Genomic DNA, 22,213 nt, shown 5'->3' on the forward strand with positions numbered 1-22,213 from the left:
CTGTCTATCCTTCTCCCTTCGCCAGATGTGCAAGAAATACTTGTGAAGAGGCAGGGTCAGGGAAAAATTTATTTTAATCCAAAGAGCATATTTAGTTTTCTACTGAAAAATGGGCAAACATTACATGTATTTCCTTAGATGGTATGTAACCTTTTAGGATGTTGAAAGAGTGTTTACATATTAAAAGTACATGAAGGAAAAATAAGGCACAAAAATTACCTGTCTTGGTCTTTGAAGTTAAGACTTGGTTGCATACAATGGCATATTGGATAGATTACACAAAATTGTCCCACTCCCACCAGTAACAACATCCTGTAAAACACATTCTGCTTTGTATTAACTTTCAGTTTTCCACAAGACTGCCTTTCCAAGCAGGTATTTTGGTTCAATCTATACTGGCAGTGTTCCAGTCCTGCATTTTTAGGCAAACCACCAGTGATGATAAGCCTCAAAGATGCATTGTCTAAGAAAGCTCCCCCCAAGCCTGTTCACTGGGAGATTTGAGTAAATACAGCACAGCTATATGCACACACCATATCCAGGGATTTTTAGGCTGTGGCAGCCTCATCCACTAAACAACTATGGTGTGGTGCAATAGGGCATGAACAAACCAGCTCAGACTTGAAACTACCTGCTACATAAATTTGCAATATTTGCTACACTGAGCTAAAGGTTATTTTTTCCTCTCTTTGAGAAACCTTTTTCTGTGGGGGAAAATTTTTGGATGCAAACAGTCTTGCTTTCCAGGGTATGCACTACAAAGCTGATGGGTTTGAAGGAGTTTAACATCTGTTTTAATGGGACTGTGTATCTCTTTTTAGTCTCTAGGAGAATGGTGTAAGCAGTAGCTGTTTACCTAAAGAAAGGCAGTTTGTTCTGACATGTCTTGCTTGGGGAAGGTGCCCCTCATGGGGCGGTCTCTGGTGGAGCAACACCAAACCTGAGGCTCTGCTCTGAGACCAGACTGTGCTCAAAACACAAATACACAGATCTAGACAACACCACTAAGGCTCTCAGATGTAAGTACATACTTGTTTTAGGAACCAGGAAAATCCTGGCTGCATGATTTCCTGTTGGGGGAATCTAGCTGTTGCATTGCTATTATACATAAGTCAACTTCATCAATTTTTCTTAGTTCAGGATATTCTCAAAGACATGGGGGAACTTTGTAGAGGTCAATTGTTTTCTTCCACCAAATCTGTAGAAATTTGTAAATTAAACTGGTTAACACCAACTATTAGTGACCAGTGCAGTAGGACATGGTTTTTTACTGTATGCGGTAAAACCAATGAAATAAACATGGGCATTCTAATCACTTTTACGGCGTTTATCAAATCTCTCCAGTAAAGCCTTCCATATGTTGCCTGGGATTGTTTGGTGCTTGCTTATAAGAGCCTGGACAGCAGTCTTTGTCTGAAAAGAGAAGAGAAATTTGCCTTTATGGACCTGTTTTATGCATGAAAGAACAGTATAGTCACTAACTTGTCAGAGGTTCAAGAGGGAAAATTCACACATAGCTCCACTGTAAGAAAAAATTGTCTTTTATATTAGCTATCTGTCCTAACAATACATTTCTTGGAAAAGAAAGGAATAAAAACAAAGAGTACTGTTTGGGTAGGCTGAAATTATTAAGATTTATCAAATGTGGTCATTACTTAGTCAAAGTAGCCTTTAACACACGCAAACATTAAGTTTCTGCAATCTCCCATCCCTAAAAATTTTCATTCAAAAAGGGTGGGTAAAGCCTGACTCACCTCACCTGATCTTATGGCTGACCTATCTTGGACTAGGAATTTGGAGTAGGAACCTCTGTCTGTCCTTCCCAAGATGAATTCTCCCATAATTTTATCATATAGAGCATGCACATAACAAAATTCATAATACTCTTTACCTAACATTCAAATGCAAGCTTAGGAAGAGAATGAATACAGTATTCTGTATTTCTAACAGAAATAAGAAATAATCTCATATTGGTTTCCCTCATGTATTCAAACTTGAAATAAGGGTAGCTACACACTTTATTGACCTACTCCAGCATTATAGCAGAATATCACTGTGATTATAAGAAAAGAGTAACCCAACCTTTCCTGACAGATTCATGTCCTAACTCATTTGCAGGGCAGTATCAAAGGTCAGCCAGGCCACTGCTTACCTAAAACTTCATTTAAGTTGCCTATTTTTAAAGTAATATCAGCCACAGAAGTCCTAACTATACTCCCACCAGAGTGGGTGGTGGTCAAAGGGAGCAGCCAAAGACTTGCTTTAGTAAGGTAAACCAATATAGTGGGAAATTTTAAATTCACTTTTGCAGGCACACAAAATATTGTTCCCCTAAAATACAAGAATATAAATAACCATAAAGGCAGTCATATTTCTTCCAGCCTCCTAAAGGTACTAAGACCAAATTTTACAGCTTGCTGGGGCTGTTCCCTTGTGACACACCAAACCTGTCTTTCTGGTTTCACTTTTGTGAAAGTAGACCCTTAAAAAAGGAAAAAAGGAAACAAAAGAAGAAAAGCCAGCCTTGTTTCTTCTTTTTGGGAGCAGCAAGGTTTTGTTAATAAGTGATTTCTGACAGTTGATTTGTTTGGATATTTCTAGATTGTAGCAGTTTTTGGTTTTTTTTTTTTCCATAAAATCTTCATTTCATCTTCCATGAAACATTTTAAAGCTGTATTTGCAGTTCAGCTTAATATTTTAAAAATGCTTAAACTCTTTATCTATAAATACTTATGCTCCTGGGCATCCCTAATTTCACCAAACTGTGGGCACACTAAATATCTTTATATTTTGGATATTTTAAACATTTTTATTTTGACAATGAGAATGAAGTTTTTGATGAACTTTGTTTCTAGAGCCCTACACTATTTGGTGAAGATTCTCAAAGTTATTTGTTATTTATGAAATTTATAGTTACTGAATTCATAGTTACTGAACAGTGCACTTAAAACAGAATTTATGTCATTTTAGTTATCATAATTATTATCAAAATTATCAAAGGCATGAGAGAAACAAAGTTAACAAGAAGACAGAGCTCATACATTTTGAAATTATGACGGCATCCCAATCAACTGTTACTATTTCAATATTTACTGGTAGATATTTGTACATTAAATAATCCCAAACCTCAACTGCCCATAGCTTTACCAAGCTAGTAAAAGTATATTTGTCTCTATTCAAGCATGCAAAAAACTGGTTTCAAGTGCACCTGTAGTAGAGGGCAAAGTATGTAGTTCAACATTGCAAGAAGAGAGAACTTACCTTTTCAACTAATTCCTCTGTAGTTATATTTGGGTCGTAAGGGATTGGCTTCCCAATGTATGTGCGAAATTTAACTGGAAGTCCTCCATATGGAGGAGTAAAAGGCAACCGAGTGCTTTCATATAACTGTCTAAAAAACCCTGAAATGGTTTATGAGAGGAAAAAGTGAGATTATAGTCACAGTAAACACAATCTAAAATCTGATTCATGTAGAAGACTTAAAAACGCATGCTTTATTTGACAGTCAGGAAGTTGTTGCAGAATTGAGGCAACTGTCCACCAAAACAAAGCTTGACAGACTTAATAGACCAGAGAAATAAGACTGCATTAAAGAACCAAGTCACACACACAAACCAACCATGCACAAACTATCTCCAAATTTAAGCTACCTCTGACCCACAGCAAGTGTTAGAGAATCCAAAGTAACCAAAAGTCTGAAAAGCAAAGTCTAAGATAAAAAGCAGGAGAAATCTGAGAGAAAAAAGATAAAACATTCCAAATACATAAAATATATTTTTAAGTTCTTACTTCTTTCTTTAAACATCCTATAGCCTTCACGGACATTTTGAGTATACATTGGAATGATGGGCTAAGGAAGTACAAAAAAATACGAAAAGGTAAAAATATTATACCAGTTTGAATTTCTGGTTTTAGTGCTTGTTAATGCAGCTAATAAAATCACTCAAATGCAGAGGGTAGTTATCAATCAGTTAAGTAGTAAACAAGGAATCCTGATTTTAAGAACACCAGAATAGAAATAAAATGCTATTTTTCAGCTCCCACAAACATCTATTTTAAAGTCACTATCTGTAAATAAAATGACTGACATTGTACTAGGTTTTATATAACTTCTATGTTATGCATTTGCTGCAATATCACTGACTGGAACATAAAACAAATTTCCATAGTTTCTCTATCTAAAGCTTTCATCATGAGTGGTGAATAGGAAAGTATTCAGTTCGTGAAGTCTTGCAGAAAGCAAGCAGACAGCCACGGTTGGCTTATCTCATCTGCTTCTCAAATAGGGTCTAGCTGAAGCAGTAGTGTTTGGATAAAACTGGAAAGGACTTCTGCAGATCCCTGAGCCAAAACAGGGCAATTGTGTGTCCTCACTGACCGGGACTGCACACCTTCTGGAGGGCAGATCCCTGGGCACTGACAGAACAAGTTCACTTCATCACTGTGACTGAGAAGAAACACATTTGAGATACCTGCACTGGAAAGAGTCCTGCCTTACAGCCTGAGGCAAGATTTCACAGTTTGTAGACAAACTGACAGTAGCTGTGTCCATATATGCAAAGACTTTGTGTCCTCTATTGTCCCTTTTCCTTTCTCTGAAACTCGAATTTGAACAAGTTGTTGGAACAACTTGTCCAGAAGGTAATGAAAGAAGACTTTTGTACTGTTAAGGATCACTACCACAGAACAGAACCTGCAGGGTGAGAAAAAAAAAAAAAAAAGCAAGAAAAAGGCCTAACTAGAGCCTACCAAATAACTCACAGTGATAGAAAGCATTAAAAGGAAAAAAATACCTGAGAGAGAACAAAAATCATCAAACATGCATAAAGTTTTAATAGTAAACCTTTCAGAATGCAAAATTAAGGGAAAATGTTAGAAATAAACCCTTAAAAAGTAAACAGTAATGTCTTTTAAAACATGTAAGTACTGAAAACTAAAAATAACACACTTTGTTTCAGCTATTAATTGAACACTGTACATCTGAGATGTAAAATATTTGAAACCTATCTGTCATACATTTAAAACACTTATAATTTTAGGAATAGAACAAGGGAAATATATGGTAGGCTATAAAAAAATCTGGCAACTACAGAAGTTACTCTCATACAATGATCAGCCATTGAGGTGCAGGGTAGACAGCAACATTCAGTCCCTAAGCTGGAAAACAGGTATACACATAAAATCTTACATTTGTAAAACAGCACAGGCAGATCTGCAGTAACCCACACATTTATATTTGCTGTGCTGGAACTGAACTGGATCACACCCAGCCAGCTTGAAAATCACAGAATTACAGGACAGTTGAGGTTGGAAGAGACCTCTAGAGACCATGCAGTCCAAACCTCTTGCCCATAGAAGAGAATTTTATAAATGTTTTCTTGTTTATTTTTTACCTAACTCAACTTGAATGAATTTTTTGGCACAGACAAAATTGAGGGATCTTCAGAAATTATGATCCCTTCCTATCAGCACATCAAAACCAAGCCATAGACAGAGACTATTTCTAAAGGTCATGGATGAATGTGACTGAGACAAATATTTGTCCCAGAGCTACACTGTGTCATCACATGAAATAGTAACACACCCTGACTCCTGTTGAGCAGAGTAGTTACACAAAATTATATGGAAACCAAATGTGGAAACTTTACAGATAAGGGCTGAGGCTTTCTTGTTTGCTTTTCTTCAACTTTTTCAGTGGAAGTACTATTGAACTTCTGTAATATTAGATGATGGATGGGAATGTCTATTCATATATAAAGTAGGTTTTGTCTTGAAATCCCCACTCAGGTAATCTATGACAGGTTATTAACCACCATGTAGTCATTTTGATAAAGTACTCGTAGTTCTTTAGTTGATAGCTATGCTGTATGTAGAGAAATTTTTAAAATACCCTTAGAATTTTATCTTGCTTGTATTCATGGTATGTGAGTAACAATTATCAAATTTATATTAATTGTTACATAATAAAACAAGTTCTGATATCTGGATGAGTCTATCCCCAGTGTATTTGAGTTTTGGGGCCAGATTTTGGTAGAGGGGAGCTATAGGGGTGCTTTCTGTGAGAAGCTGCCAGAAGCTTTCCCCTTGTCTGGGAGAGCCAATGCCAGCTGGCTCCAGGATAGACAAACTGCATGCCAAGGCCAAGCCTATCAGGAATTATCATAACACCTCTATGATAACATATTTAAGAAGGAAAAAAAAATTATTGTGTATATTTAATTGTAGACAGAGAAAAACAGAATGAGAAAATGTGAGAGGAGCTGCCCTGCAGACTGTGCAGAAGGGGGAGGAGGTGCTCCAGAGCAGAGATCCTCCTGCAGCCCATGGAGGAGACCACACCAGAGCATGATGCCTGAAGGAGGGCTGTGTAGCTGTGGGAAACCTGTGTGGAGCAGGGTCCTGGCACTGCAGACCCACAGAGACAGAAGTCCATGCTGGAGCAGCTTTCCTGGAAGGATCTGTGACCCTAATGGGGCCCTTGCTGAAGCAGGCTGTGCCTGAAGGACTGCCCCCTGTGGAAGAGTGACTCACATGTTCATGGATGATCTCTTGCCCAGGGATGGACTCAATTTGAAGTTTGTCTCATGTGGGTTGGACCCCACACTAGAACAGGAGAAGGACTCTTCTCTCTGAGCAGTGGCAGAAACATGTGATGAACTGGCCATGACCCCATTCCCCATCTCCCTGTGCCACTACAGGGGAGATGGAGCCAAGGAAGAAGGGAGAGGTGGGGCAAGTGGTAAGACTGCTTTTAAGACTTTTACTTTACTTCTCATTGTCTTGCTCTAATTTTGTAACTAATAAATGCAGTTAATATCTCTAAGTTGAGTCTGGTTTGCGTACCCAAAATGGTATTCAGTGAGTGATTTCTCCCAGTTTCTATCTCAGCTCATTAATGTTCTACTTTATTTTCCTCTCCTGTCCACTTGTGGAGGGCAGTGATAGAGAGGCTTTGATGGGTGCCTGGCATCCACTACACCACAGTCTTTGGTCAATCTGGAAGATTAGTCCGGCCAGTATGAAAAGGATCCAGCAAAAACAAACAAACTTGAATTTTATCAAAAGATGGGATCCAGTGACTACTAAGGGCCTAATTTTATATAAGAAGTGAAATATAAGGTTAATATTGCCACTTCTACTGTTAAATGCACAAATGCACAGCAGGGTGCTTTTTTGTTGTTGTTTCGGGGGGGGAGTGGGTTTTTTTTGTTTAATTACCTAAGGTTTGCCTGATTCCAGATTTCCAGAAAAATATCAATGGTGCCCAAAGTTCAGTGAAGCTTGCAAGCTAATACAGCAATGCTCACCATACAGAGATCCAGTCAGACTTCCTTATAATAAAAAACCCCACTAAGCTGAATGAGAATAATAACAAGAGATGTAAGAGCCAGCAGCACTGTAAAGCTAAGCTCAGGCTGGAGGCTATCAAAGAATAATACACTCTCTCTGCCCTCCTGGTAACAGTCCTACATAGTGCCTGTTTTACCAAACATTATGGAAAGGACCACAAGAGCCTTACCCTCAAAGAATACTCAATTCATTAAATAAAATTTTAAAAGCCCCCATCAATAACCAAACACAAATTCTGTCAAGAAAAGGAGGTAACAATTTTAGGTACTACTATTCAGTTATTTCCATGTGCTTCTATATTAGGGAGAATTAGGAGAATTACTGGCAAGGATTCTTGTGATGTGTTTTGATCAGGATGACAATCTGTGTAAGGGCACTCAGAGTTTTTCATTCAATTTTTATTTAAAAACCCACAACCTGTTACATTGCATTACTGTAAGGTTCCAGGTGAAGGGAAAACACCTGGCAAAAGTTTGTCCAGGTGTTTGAAGTAGCTTGAAAGACAGAGACAAAAACAAAAGCAATAGAAATCTCTCAAGTTTTTCAAGTGACAACTCTTTCATATTATCCATTTAATATATAAGAATACTATTAGGAAACTCAAAATGCCCATATGAATTTGACTAAGTTTATCCCATTCACATCCTGATACTTCCCCAGTAGTGGTGGTGTACAGGCCCATACAATATATGAAGTATTATGACTAACATTTACTGAGAAAAAGGACAGGAAAGAGAACAGAAGCACATAAAGTCTGACTTTTAAAAGACCACATAAGACAAGATGTGGAAACAGGATTCCAGGCCTAAAATTACTTTATCCATTGGGTAAATGCCCTTAAATTTATTCTAATTTATGCTAAGTCAAAATCAAGGCAGAAAACTTGGGTTTAGAGGTGGTGATGGTGAGAAGTGGCAGTTAGGAAAAAGAGAGTTGCTGCTCTTTCAGCTGCATGCTATCCCAAATAGAACAATTCCTCAGAGACTGTATCAGAAAAGGAGTCTCTCATGTGGATTTGATATAAGAAGTCAGAGCTGGTAGTAGAAGGTTGTATTCCTAGATCATCATCCATATGGAAACTAACTGAAACCTTGGCCATGAGTACATTGGTGGAGTGCAAATCAAGAGAAGCACATGTTTAGAGGATGCTGAGAATCTGATATCCACACTGAACACATTTCAGTGCTCTGTTTTTTATGTACAGCTAATTCTTTTTTTGCACCATTGGCTGAATGACCATTTGACACTGGAGGGTATTAGGTTCCACTTTTAGTCTAGTTTCAACCAGAAGGAATGCAGCTCCAGTATTCTAAAATGATGTGAATGAAAGCATGGCGAGGGAAATGTAAAATCTGCTGCAAAAGTGCACACATGACTCAAACACTGATGTAGACACATCTTGAGTTAGCTGATGCAATCTTTCACAAACATGAAGAAAAGTAAAGGTAAGGACAAAATCCTAGACCCTCCCAGAATAAAAGATAAGGATAATACATTAAAGAACCAAAAGAAAATGACTGGTTATGTGGAAGTAAGATAAAGATGTAAGTCTATTAGGATAAGAAAACAAATGAAACCATAGGGTAGTATGGAGAAGGACCACAGTGAGGATTCCTGAAATACAGTCAAGATAAAACACTGAATGCCCACATGATGGAACTGTAGACATGGAACCACAGAGATGGAAGCTTTGAAACAGTCAGTAAAAAGTTTGACAGTTCCACAAAACTCTTGCTCCTTGTGAATGAAAGTGTTCGAGGAAAGCGATGGGAAAAGGAAACGAAATCTTTACTTCCCAACCATTTCTCCTGGAAGATTTTCCAACAAATGCTGCTAAGATGCACTTTATAATGAAGCAGATATGCAGAGAGCAAGGTATGGCACTCACCACTTTTGCTTCCAGGGCGACCTGAGCGAAGCCTTTGCGGTTTCCCCACATGAGCTGGTAGCTCTCGTCACTGAAGAGTGCCTCTCGAACCCCACCTGGGGAGATGGACACCAAGTACCCACTCCTCAGGGCAGCAAGACACTCCTGCCTCGTGCCTGGAATGACACCTGTCACTCCCAACAGTAATTTCAGTCCTGAAACAGATAAGTAGCAAATGCACGTTTAATATAACAATGTATATGTTTGCATGTAGGAGCCAGATTACAGCCAAATTAAAATCTTGTGGCTATGTATTTAGGCTAAGACACATTTTAACAAAGGAAGTAAGACACCTACAGAGTAAATGCTGGAGGAAAGGACAAACACATGACAATATTTTTGCCCAAATGTTATGAAGGTGAACCATCTCATCAGAAATATTTCAATTAAAAAATTGTTCTACATGCTATCTTCTATAATTATCAACCAAATTATGTCAACAAAATTTGTAGGTCATAGATAAAAAACTGAAAATAACTGTCTATTCCTCTCTCCTTCTTTTTATATATTTTAATACAGAAAAAAAAAGGAATCAGTACAATAAGGATTACTACAAAAATAAATGCCTGACAAGCAGCTGTTTTTGGTCTTCTTTTAAAATGTGATGTTTAATATTTTAAACACTGAGGTTTTGAGTTGTTTAATTGAGTAATTTGTGGTTAAATTGCAAACTGTGTGGATCAAATTGTACTGCTCTTAGACTCTCAAGAGGCATGAATGACAGAAACTAGCAGGGCAATTTCAGCACCACAGGAATGAATCATGAATGAATTCACCACAGTGAATCTTCTTTCTCTGTTTCCATAACTAGAATTTCTCTAAAAGACACATTGAGAACCATAGAAGTACTATATGCTTTCTAATACTATCTTCACATTTTAAATATATTAGTTTGGAATTCTGATAGAAAGCAAACAAGTGTTTCCACAATCTTCAAATTCTCTGTTCAAACAGAGAAGAAATTTCTTGTATTAATAAATGGAAGCAGCAACTCTGGACTGACAGAGGTCAGCAACAAAAACTTTGGAAGACAGTGCTGAATCCTGTAATTTAATTGTATTTAATCTTATTCAAGGTATCATTCTTGATAGATATTTCTGTCAAAGATAAATGCTGACTATGTTTAACCCATTTGTAACTAAAACACATTTGTTTTATCCTAAAGTCAGGAATGCCATATGGTTATTAAGCAAAGAGGTTCTTCATTTGCTTGACTTTAAAACTTTTGAGAATTACAATGTATCACATTAAAATATTATTACTCCTTATTCCCTTTTTCCAGGTCTCATAGAATTTTTTATTTCTCAGCCATGCAAGGCTTCTGTCTGCTATCCTAGCCCTTCAAAGGAAGTCATACCACACCTCTGAATCATTCATCTCTTTTTTCTTGTAACTTTATTATTTATCATCTATTTTGAAATGGAGAGAGTTATTCATTCACAAGAAGAATTCTCCTGTAACTGTAATTAATCCTGTAAATAAACTGAACTGAGGTCCAGCATATGCTCATGAGCATTCTTTAAAGACCCAACCTGTGAAGCGTAACACTTCATTGCAAAAAATAAGTATAACAGAGCAAAAGAAGGTTAGGGAGGAATTTCACTTTTAGCCATATCTTCTACTAATGCAATGGAGAGGTCTAACTTCAATGATTTGTAGTCTTTTTTACCAATATTCTTTACTTTTTGAAGGTTGACACAGAATTTGCCCCCTTTTGTTGCTCTAGCATGGACCTAATGCAAGCAGTATGTTATGTACACACCAGTAGTCCAGGAACTGCACTGCTGAGAGCATTGCTTAATTAACAAATACATATTTTATATTTGTAATAAAAATCTATGCTAGGGACACCTCCATTTGAAGAGCACCCTCTTATTTATCCCTTTAAAACAGAGTCTCCTTTGCAACATTTTGCTAAACTTTCTATTTTTTTGAGGGCACTCTTAAAAGCCAATCATCTTTTGATGACTTCTTACTTGTGATGTGCTCCATACTACATGGCATTTACTAAGTATGCCTTAAAAAATTATTGTCATCTTTCTGGGAGTGCCTGAATATGGCTTTAGCATCAAATTTACTTGAGTTTATAACACTTGTTTCAGAAAACTGTTTTCCAAACACTGTTCTTCTAAATAGGTTCCTCTATTCTCTATATTAAGACAGCTTTCAATCTTAGTGGCATAAAAGTGCCTTTAAATAATTCCCCTGCTATTCCCTCTGGACACTCTTCCTTATGCCTTGTTTTTCTAAAATTGAATTCTCTTTGCTTCTCTGTATCTTCTCCTGACCAGTCAGCACTAGGTCAATAGTAGATTCCTATCCAGCACTTTCTACTGAGGGATGAGATTTCATCCCAAAAGGATTATATGTCTATTTGTTGGCTTTGGAGGATTTAGCAATGTTTTCACTGAAAAGACAGGATACACTACCCTGTTACATCCATAAACTTTTAGTTTAAAAATTTAAAAGCAGTCTTTTAGTTTAAAAGCTCTCTTTCAAGTGTAGTAAATTTAAAGTTCATCAAAACCAGGACAGGTTAGGTAAATCCAAGAAGCTTTAATACAGGAGAACATGTTCTTACCTGGTAAGCGAAACACAAAATGATCAGCTACTGACAGGCAAAGTCTTTTTTTCCACAAAAACAGCCTAGACAAAAAGTAAAGGTAGTCTATAGGAATAGCTCCATGGTAATACACAAGAATGCCTGGTCCTTCTGGGAGGTTTTCCACACCATGAAGCTCATAACCTGTTTGAGATGGAATGCAATACACTGATAATGAGATCTGTAAATCAGCTGGCAGTTTAAAGAAAAATTTTATTGTCCTTTGTTAAACGACCTTCAGAGACTTGTGAAAGTCTCTGTAGAAGCTTCCAAAATAATTAAGTTCTGGATGGAACTTCTGGTCAATAGCACAGAGAAAGTCACTCAAACACCATAGCATATCACTAGACTGATGTGTTGGTCAGTTTAATCATGAGATCAGACCTGAACCTGACATTTTCCTCAATGAGGGAACTAAAGTAATTATTTCCCATTAGAAACTTTCTGTAAATAGTACAATATTTTTTTTTAAATCAGTAACAAGTGTGAAAATGCTTCACTTTCAGAAACAGAAGCAAACTGTCTGGATAGTTTTCTGAAATCTGGAAGTATGAATCTCCATTCTGTGTCAAGGACAATGAAGAGTTTGGGATTTTCCATAATAAAGTGTTTCCTCTTTTAGAGAAGGTGAGATGTTTAAATTGAAACCATAATCTGTAAAAATCCCAAAGAGACCTTTTCTCCACAAGAGTTAAATATATTCACTAAACAGTGGAAGGGAATTTCCTCACAGACACAAATCTTCATCATGACTCTTCCTACATTTGGTTTAGGTTTCAGGTGGAGGCAGACTAGAAGGCTAATGTATACAAAGACTTGCAAAAGACACAGCTTTTGCCAGCTAAGAGCTCTGTTCCACCTTGTCCACCTTCATTTCTATCCCCACTACAGCTCCTGCCATGAGCCATTTAGATGTGATTGGAGTAGGCAGAGTCCTAGGAGCACATGGAGAAAGTTTCATACTGAAGGTTGTTCAAAGAAGTGATGCAAAATATAATAAATGTAACTTATTTGCATCCATATGGAAGAAAAAAATTAAAACTTCTGTGTATTTACCACTTACTGTAATTCAACACTTCACACAAGTCGTGTTGTACTTACCATGCCATATTCTTGCATATATATCCCAAAAAGTTGCTATCGTTTTTCTTACTCTATTCCAAACATCACTCAAAGGATCTGCTTCTAACTCATTGTTCCTCTGATATATTAAAAGCAAAATATTGGTAAGGTAAATGAAAAAGACGATTGTTAAAGGAACTATAAAAAAAACTAATATTGCACTAATTGTCAGTGAGCCAATGATCACATAAAAAAGGTATGTCTTCAGGAACTCCACAACAGTCCATTCTTCCAGTCCATAGAAAAGGCAGCTGGGGCTGGTCATTGGTAACTGTCCTGAAGCACAGGATTCTTTTCTACCTATCATGTCCTGCATGGAGAAGAAAGAAAGAAAACAAAAAACAAAACACCAGCTGTAGTTTCTCAATTTAGGAAAAAAAGTTTCTGCAAATACACCTGATGCTTATTTTGGTATGGCACAGGTTCAAACATGTTGTGTCTCTCTGTCATGCTAAGATAGCTGCTGGGCAGGAGATTATCCATGTATTTATGGAATAGGGGCTGAAACAAGAAGGACTGGAGTTCAGGATCCCTGTAACATGGCTGATCAGATGATTTCTCTCAAAACAGGGTAAGTATTTTAAACAGCATTAGCCAGGACTGCTGCCAGAGGTGTGGGCTCTCTGCATCCTCTGTAGAGAGTCCAGCCTGGGCCCCTCTCACTTTGGCAGCAAGGGGATCAGGCAGTGGGGTGAGCAGCTGAAGGGACAGAGAGCAAAACCAGGGCAGCCATGGCTTCTTCTCAGGGCCTGGGACACACTTGGTGCTGCTGTTAGCACTGGGAAAAGCAGCTTTTCACCCCTCATCCATACAACACACCTTTTTTCAGATCTGCCAGCCCTAGCAAACGCCAGGAGAGCTCCATGGCCCTACCGATATATTTTCCTCATGCGCTCCCTAGTTAGTCCATTCCTACAGCTGACCCTGCCTGCCTGGCAGCAGCTGGTGGTTACACTGGCATGCAAGAGCACTCAGCATCACTGGCTGCTTTTAAGATTCTTGAGCATTAGCCAGAGAATCAAGCACTGCAATCCAGCTCAGTAATCCATAACTGAATACAGATTTTCTTTCCCTTGATCAGGTTGCTACTTGTTTAAAGAGTGGTTTTTCCCGCTCCAGCAGCAGAACAAGTACCTACAAGAAAAAAATTGTAAGTGCCAAAGTCAGTGCCAGGATCATAAAACACAGCAAGCTCAGACTTCTCTGATTTCAAGTCTTCAGCTGTGTACTTATATGAGCCAACCTGCTGTACACTTCTGTTTTCCTTCTTTGAAGCTTTGTGTAGAATATAGAGGTGGACTGGTGTAAGAAACTGCTCTCTTCAGAATTGCAGATGACAAGGAGAACAGCAAAGGGGAAAGCAGCCATGGACAAGCACTGGAGTCTGACACGCATCAAGGCAAGCAAGCCCCATGACAAGCCCTGCAGAATGAGTAGCTGCAGTAGCTATAAATTTGGTCTCACACACACCAATGAAATCTGTCCTTATCTCAAACCATTTGAACTCATTGGCCACCAGAAAGGACCACTTGGTTTAACCCCAGTGGGCACCTGAGCACCACACAGCCACTCACTCATTCCCCACTGCAGTGAGATGGATGAGCGAGTCAGAAGATTAAAAGTACAACACCTCTCTGTTTGAAACAAAGGCAGTTTCATAGGTAGAGCACCAGCTGGAAGGATAGTAAACAAAAAGGAAGCAAGCACTGTGTTAAAAGATGCTCAGCATGGTACAAACAAATGAAATCAGTATGATAAAAAAGTAACAAGAATTATTATAGAATTTTTTATTTGTATCCTGATGACTGGTGCCTCACTAAGATGTAGGCAGATCTACATTTTCATTGAAAAGAGATTTTATCAATAACATGAAAGAAAAAAATGGAATAGTCTGCATGATTCAGATATTAAAATATCTGTTTAGACAGTGTTTAAGAAGGATAAAACTGATGGTGCAGGGCTATTCTATAGTAAGTTATTGCTTATAGAGCTCTGATAGGAGCAATGACTACAATCCCCCATGTGTTCAAAGCATGCTGTGCTGACAGAGCCCAGGAGAGAGCCATGTTAAGGGGGCTTCTCAGGCTACTGAATCAGAAATACTGAGCAGTACTTGGAATAATTTGTTCAGCCTGCAACATAGGGTGAAGGAAGTGAGTGGATTTTGTATTGTTATTGGGGGTTCAGATCTGGAACACAGACTACTACAGCCAGTAGCAAAAGTGTCTTAAAGTCACAGATAAAATGTCCATATCCATAGCAAGTGCATCAATAAAAACCCCTATATGATATGGGAATAAATTTGGATATACAGATCACTGATGAACAAGAGATCATATAATCTACCAACAAGATTTAAGATGATTCCAAAGTCCCCAAGCACAAGTAATTGCAGACTCAACAGCAAGAAAAACCTTGGCAAGATAACTGAGAAGCTGGTAACTGATGCCACTCATTCTAATTTTGTGGGAAACAGACCTTGTAAACAAATTCATCTCCATTCTTTGAAGAAATTAGAGGTTTAATAACTTGTACAAGTTTCATGCACAAATAGTTTTAACAGGAGCTTCTTAAAGAGTCACTTTAAGCCACACATGAGCTGCTACTTGAAAGTCATCCTTCCACCAGTCCTTCATCCCTGATCTCCTGCAGGATCTCCTGGCTCCCTGCTAAAGGGATGCTAGTGAAAATGCTGGCACAAGCAAAATCACTCCTGGGAACAGCCCAAACTTATATGGGTATTATGCAAGTATATTACCAATATACCACTTGACATCTTTATTAAAAATTCTCTTTTAAATGGAGAACATATGCAATGAATGTGTCATAAACTAGCATTACAAAAAATATCCATCAGTGGTGTAATCTCTACCAAATGAGAACTGAATCTATGTCCTACATTATTCAGCATTTTCAGAATTTTCTTCTAATATTAATAGGATGTTTACAATGATAAGTATTAACAAAGTAACATTCCACTGATTCTTCTTCCTCCAACCCAATTTTTATGTAGCAGAAAATTACTTGCTGGCTGGAAAAGCACTACCTTTAACTTTGTTAGCTCAGGCTACAGTATAAATTAACATCATAACTTATTAACTTCTGATTTTAAGTTCAATATAGACACCAGAAAAAACAAGTTTTAGAAAGAAAGATGCACTAATGGGCAAAATCATATTTTTTTTAAACTTACAAAACAGATATAACAGTACAGATTTGACCAAAGACATCTGAAAATAGTTGTGTAGACACAGAGTTCACTTTCTGCCAGTTAGCTGAATGGTGGGATACAAGCTAATTCAACAACATTTCAGCTGGATCCAAGGGTAGAAAAAGAATAAATGATTGAATGATTGAGGAAAACTAGAAGCAGCATGGTTTGTTCTGGAAACCACTCAACTATAGTTCAGTTTCTGCTCTCACAGTTCAATTGCACATTACCTCCAATATTTCATGAGAAAAGAATGAATTCCAATCACTGAAATCTGGACCCTGGTGTTTCTACTATATTATGCCACTCCAACATGGTCAATGCATTCATCTGCTGTGAGTATAACATCAAAGGGCACAACAGGACAGGGCTTCTATTTTTCCATGTTCTACTGGCTGTGTCTCACCAGTCCCCTGCTGAAACCACAAATACAATTTTGAAGGATTCTTTCTATCAAACACCATATATTAAATTATTACAACTATATGAGTGCCTATTGCAGATCTGTTACTAAAACCTCTTTGATTATGCACTAGGACATAATGCAGGAATGCTACCACAAAGTAAACATATTTACTTATAATAGCTTTGGTTTACCCCAAATGTCAAATTTAAGAGAGAAATTTCTCTTCTGCTTTTATCAAATCTGCACCAGGAGCAGCTCATTGTACTTCAACACTGAATATACAGTTAAAGTTTAACAAGTGGGTACAGTGTCATATCTAAAAAAAAAAAACCAAAAAAATCCAAACAAACATCTTTTAAATTGTCTACATTTTTCTCATCTTATCTAGTAATGTATTTGTAGCTACTGTTCTGAGTAATTTCATTGTTCCTATAGAGAACAACATGTGTGTTGACATGTGAGGTATTTGTTTGGGCTCCACCTATAAAGCATATCAAATGCCAGAGTAATCGCTGTATCTACCGTGTAAAATTACAGGTGATGTCAGAGAAAGACGGAACTACTATTTCCCTACTTAGAGAGGAGCTCCCCTTTCAACAAAAGTCTCCTGTAGTACAAGTTGTTCAGATCCTAAGTTCTTGCTGAGCATCATTTGCTGATAAGGATAATCTTACCGACACTGTAATCCCAGGGAAGAACACAGCTGTCACAAGAGACCTATTACATTAAAATTAAAACCTTGTAGCTGGCTTTCAACCATGAATGAAGAGTCATAATCTTGGTCCTGCTGCTCACTAGTTTGCTCTTGGCAATAAGTTTAGCAGAGCATAGTGAGATGATGCTCTACACAGAAGCAGCTGTAAAGTAACTGCAGACTCTTGGAGACAGAAATTTTTGACACTTCTTGTGGCAGGCTGCTACTCAGCTCAAACTCAATTGTTCTGTCTCATGAGGGGAGTCATCTAACATCATTCTGCCTCTTGCTTTTCAATGCAAGTGAGATTCCAGTTTTATATTTCCTGGACATTTTGTGGCAGTTCCATGGAAAATAACTCTCTTATTATATATTATAACTCTTATTATAACTCTCAGGTCTTACCCTGCCACCACTCATTTTATTTATCTCCATAAATCCACCCCTCTTGTACTTTCCTGTGTTTGTAGAGCTTCCCCCTCCCTCAGCACATGTATCCCAAAAATGAAGGGTCTATCCCCTCCAGACAAAAACTATCAGCAATTACAATGTTCAGCCCCCAGGTTTTTGAAGTTACTCTATTTTTTTCCACACACTGAGGATACTAAACCCAGAACACTGTTTCCCATTTACAGCCTCAGCAAATATGAATAACTGAATTCCCACTTGGGTTTGATTGAGTATGTGGATATTAGGCACTATCCCTAGCTGACAATCCTTGCTCAGCTTGGTTGCCAGAAATGTGGCAGGTAAGAGTTGGAAGAATAATCAAATCATGGAATGGTTTGGGTTGGAAGGGACCTTAAAGAGCATCTGGTTCCAACCCCCCTGCCATGGGCAGTGACATCTTCTACTAGCCAAGGTTGCTCAAATCCAAATCCAACCTGACCTTCAACATTGCCAATGTTGGGGCATCCACAACTGCTCTGAACAACTTGGTCCAGTGTCTCATCATCCTCACAGTAAATTTCTTCCTGATATTTAATCTAAACTGCCCTCTTTTAGTTCAAAGCCATTCCCTCTGTCCTGCTGGTCACATGCCTGTGTAAAAAGTCCCTCTCCAGCCCTCTTGTAGGTCCTTTTCACACACTAAAAGGCTGAAATGAGATCTCCCTGGGGCTTTCTCCTCATCAGGCTGAACAATCCCAATTCTCTCACTCTGTCTTCTCTGATCATCTCTGTGATTCTTCCCTATACTTGTTCCAACAGGTCCGTGTCTTTACTGTGCTGAGAACCCCAAGCTGGATCAGCACTGCAGGTGATGGCTCACACCTGGAGCAGAGCAGAGGGGCAGAATCACTTCCCTCACCCTGCTGGCCACACTTGGGATCCAGCCCAGGTTCTGGTTGGCTTTCCTGACCTGTGAGCACACATGGTCGGGTGTATGAAGAGGGTGTACAAGGAGCAGCATCTGGCTTCAGACCTGGTACCTGTCCTGCTCAGACACGAGTAAAATACAGCAAATGTCCAACACCTATATTAACTCCTTTTCTTCACCTGGAAAGGTCATTTAACATTAACATTTCACAGCCAGCGCATCGAGGACTCGGGGATTCCTCAATGTCGGGCGCTAAGGGTCCCTAAGAGCAGATGGCTGCAGAAGCACGGGAGCGCTGGAAGGCGGCACAGCCTCCCCCCGCCGCCCTCCGTCCCATCCCATTGGGTCCCGTCCCATTCGGTCCCGTCCCGTCCCGAGCCCCCGCCCCGCTCACCTGCCCGCGGCGCGGTCCCGGCGCCGGCCGAGCCCGTCCCGGGATAAGCGCACGGCCGCCCCCGCAGCCGGCGCCGGGAGGCGGAGCTGCGCTGGAAACACGGCGGCTCCGCGCCCACAGCCCCGCGGAGCTCCAGCCACGCAGCCCCGGGACGGGCGCCCGGAGCCCCGCCTGGGATGGAGGAGCCGCTTCCCATCCCACAGCCTTCTGCGCCCTTCCCCTCTCGGAAGAAGGAAGAAGGACGTGATTCCAGTTAATTCATGTCTACGTTGATCAAGGAAACTTTCCGGCAGCGTCATTGACTGCTAAGTTGAGAAAATACAAAAAGGAAATAACCTCTTTAAAAGGTTAAGAGACTTGTCACACAGACTTGTGACACTAATTAAAGCAGAACACAACATGCTAATATGGCTAAATTCAGCAGAGGAAACCTGAACTGTAATAAATACCCTTATGTTGTTCTATTATTCACCCTCTTCCTTATGTGGTGGTCTTATTTGGACTGATACAACCAATAAGTATCAGTGTTGAAGTTCAGGAAGTGGTTAATCCAACCTGTTCAAGGTGATTGGATTTCATTGATTTAATCTGATGCAGAACAAGAAATTGGCTCCCGTTAAGTAAAATGCATGACTACAGTGCATTGCATCCCACGCACTGGCAATTCTGTAGCTGTGGTCCAGGGGAAGGGGACACAGACCTGCAAAAATATAAAAAGCATCCACCATTCTTGCTCTTCTGTTGGTTTCTGGTTTTTATGGTACAAGGCAGATTTGTCCAATAACAGGTTTTCTTGTGAGGGAATAAAAAACTTGATATTCCTTGCCTAGCATAAAGCAGCAAATAATTGGAAAAGTGATTTTGCTAGTAGAGAGTTTGATAAAATGCCGATAGCAAGTATTTAAGAGGCAAAAGCAAGAGTGCAAAAAGAAAAAATGTTATATATAATACCAGCCAACACCAAATGTAGTGAAAATATTTTGTTTTGTTGGCATGTGTTTTTTTCCTTTGTGTTTACATGATGTTGAACTATCATCCAAAGAATCCGGATGGAAATGCAAGAACTGAAACTACTATGAAAGAACAGAACTAGAATGAAACAGCAACATGATAATATAGATGTTGAAAAATGCACTGGAATAAAAAGTACTGAATAGCATTGTGTGAAGAAAAATAAATAATTGCTTTGCTATCTTTGCTTTTCCTTCTCATTTTCTTTTCTTGTGAGTCATCTTAAAGAAAAAGTGATATAAGGCTTTTTCAGAGTATTTTTAGGAATCTGATATGGGCTTCTATGAACAGACTTGCACATGAAAGGAGATTTCTAATGGTAGACAAACCTACTCTGAGGAACCCATGTCATTACATGAATTCAAAATTTAAACATTTGGATCTTTAGGTAATAGAATGGTTAAAAATTTAGACCATTTCCAAAATACATACAGATACCTAGTGTACAATGCTTATTATCATGACTATAAATATTCTACAAGAAATGGAGCAAAAGGAACTGATTGGTATAATAAACTGTGCCATGTGAATCAGAAGCATATGTTAAGCTTCAGCTAAAAATAAAAGTAGCAACGAAGGTGAGATAAATATAAAAAATTAATAAGGCTTAAAAAGTACTTTGCTCTAATTTTGAATTAAGGTAATGAGATGGAGAATTGGCAGATTGATCATAAAGGAGGAGAAATAATAAAACGGGAATGAAAAGTCAAGGTTCAGACATGGTAAGAATAGAAGCAGTTAGTGTCCTCCAACTGTGCAGGAACAATGTATATCAGATTTAATTCCCACTAGTAAGAAGTTTCTAGTAGTTTTGTGGAGTTTAGAGTACCATGTGACCAAGAACAGCAAATTTAACACTTATACTTGAGAAATTAAGAATAAATAGGAGTCTCCTGTATTCAGCACTACCCAGTATGTTCCAGACCAATGAGTGCTAAGAAAACAGGAGTTCAAGATGTGGAGAAATGGTACATTTATTTTCTTTTCTAATTGTTAATGTTGCCAGGCAGTCCTGGCAATGGCATGAAGCTATGGGAAGGGTAAATATAACCTTAGGGCTTATCTCACAAAGTTCCGGGTAGGATTACTGAAGTGTTACAGCTAACATTGAAAGCATGGCTGAGATCTTCTCTGAAATATTTTATTTAATTCTATTTCTTCCATGTTTACATAGATGGATTTAGATTGAAACAAGGACAGAAAACAGTCCAAAGAAGGCAGAGGCATATGGCGCTTTTTTTAATTTATCAAACTGAAATTTAAATCAGTTGCTGTAAAATAATTTTTGGGAGTAAGAAGGTAAAAAAGCAACTCAGTTAAAGGTCAGTCAAAGCACAGAATAAATGAGACCTAATGGCAGTATAACTTTGGCACATTTTATATTCCAGTAAGTTTTTCAGCAAGAAAAAGCTGAAATTATGAATCTGTTTACAAGATAAATAATAGAGATTCTACTGCTATTTTGAAGCTGAAAATAAATAGATTACAGAATTTGGCAGTCCCAGTCTGGTGTTGCTTGCATGACACTGCAAGTGAGTTGTGCTGGGAGCTGGCTCCCCTTCATCAAGGATGATGCCATTAGAACATGGAATTATTAATTCTGATAGTAGCTGATCACAAGTGGTGTTCCCCATGGCTCAGTACTGAGGCCTGTCCTCTTTAATATCTTCACAGATGGCCTGGATGAGGGGATTGAGTGCACCTTCAGTCAGTTCACAGACAGCACTAAGTTGGGCAGGAGCGTCTGGATATCTGCTGGATATCTGCTGGATATCTGGATATCTGCTGGATAGTTGGAAGGCTCTGTAGAGAGATCTGGATCAATGGGCCTAGGCCATTTTTATGAGGTTTGACAAAGCCAAGTTCAGGGTCCTGCCTTTGGGTCACAAAAACCCCATGCAGGCTGGGGCAGCAGGGCTGGAAAGATGCCCAGTGCTGAAGAACCTGGGGGTGCTGGTCAGCAGCAGCTGGACGTGGGCCAGTGTGTGCCCAGCTGGCCAAGGAGGCCAATGGCACCCTGGCCTGGATCAGCAATAGTGTGTGCCAGTGTGTGTCTGCACAAAGTGTGGCCAGCAGGACCAGAGCAGTGACTGTCCCCCTGTGCTCAGCGCTGGTGAGGTCACACCTCGAGTCCTGTAATCCCTCTTCTCTAAAGCAACAAGCAAGATGAGATGGTGT

General features: G+C 39.0%; 1 protein-coding gene across 2 annotated transcripts; it reads right to left on the minus strand.

Moving 5' to 3' along the window:
* Positions 1-51: 51 nt before the first annotated feature.
* Positions 52-19,110, minus strand: LOC306799888 (DGAT1/2-independent enzyme synthesizing storage lipids-like; the record flags this gene model as incomplete). 2 transcript variants are annotated; one of them, XM_079301486.1, is made up of 7 exons in its annotated part: positions 52-1,413; positions 3,262-3,401; positions 3,790-3,850; positions 9,239-9,432; positions 11,859-12,023; positions 12,981-13,311; positions 19,025-19,110. In XM_079301486.1, the coding sequence occupies 6 exons, from the start codon at positions 13,306-13,308 to the stop codon at positions 1,309-1,311; spliced, it is 993 nt and encodes a 330-aa protein (XP_079157612.1). In that variant the 3' UTR covers positions 52-1,308. The 2 variants fall into 2 exon arrangements, with proteins under 2 accessions (XP_079157612.1, XP_079157611.1); XM_079301485.1 differs by lacking the exon at positions 19,025-19,110 and having other exon boundaries at positions 12,981-13,317.
* Positions 19,111-22,213: the final 3,103 nt, after the last annotated feature.

The sequence above is a fragment of the Erithacus rubecula genome (assembly GCF_903797595.1).
Source record: "Erithacus rubecula genome assembly, chromosome: 3".
Taxonomy (NCBI): Eukaryota; Metazoa; Chordata; class Aves; order Passeriformes; family Muscicapidae; genus Erithacus; species Erithacus rubecula.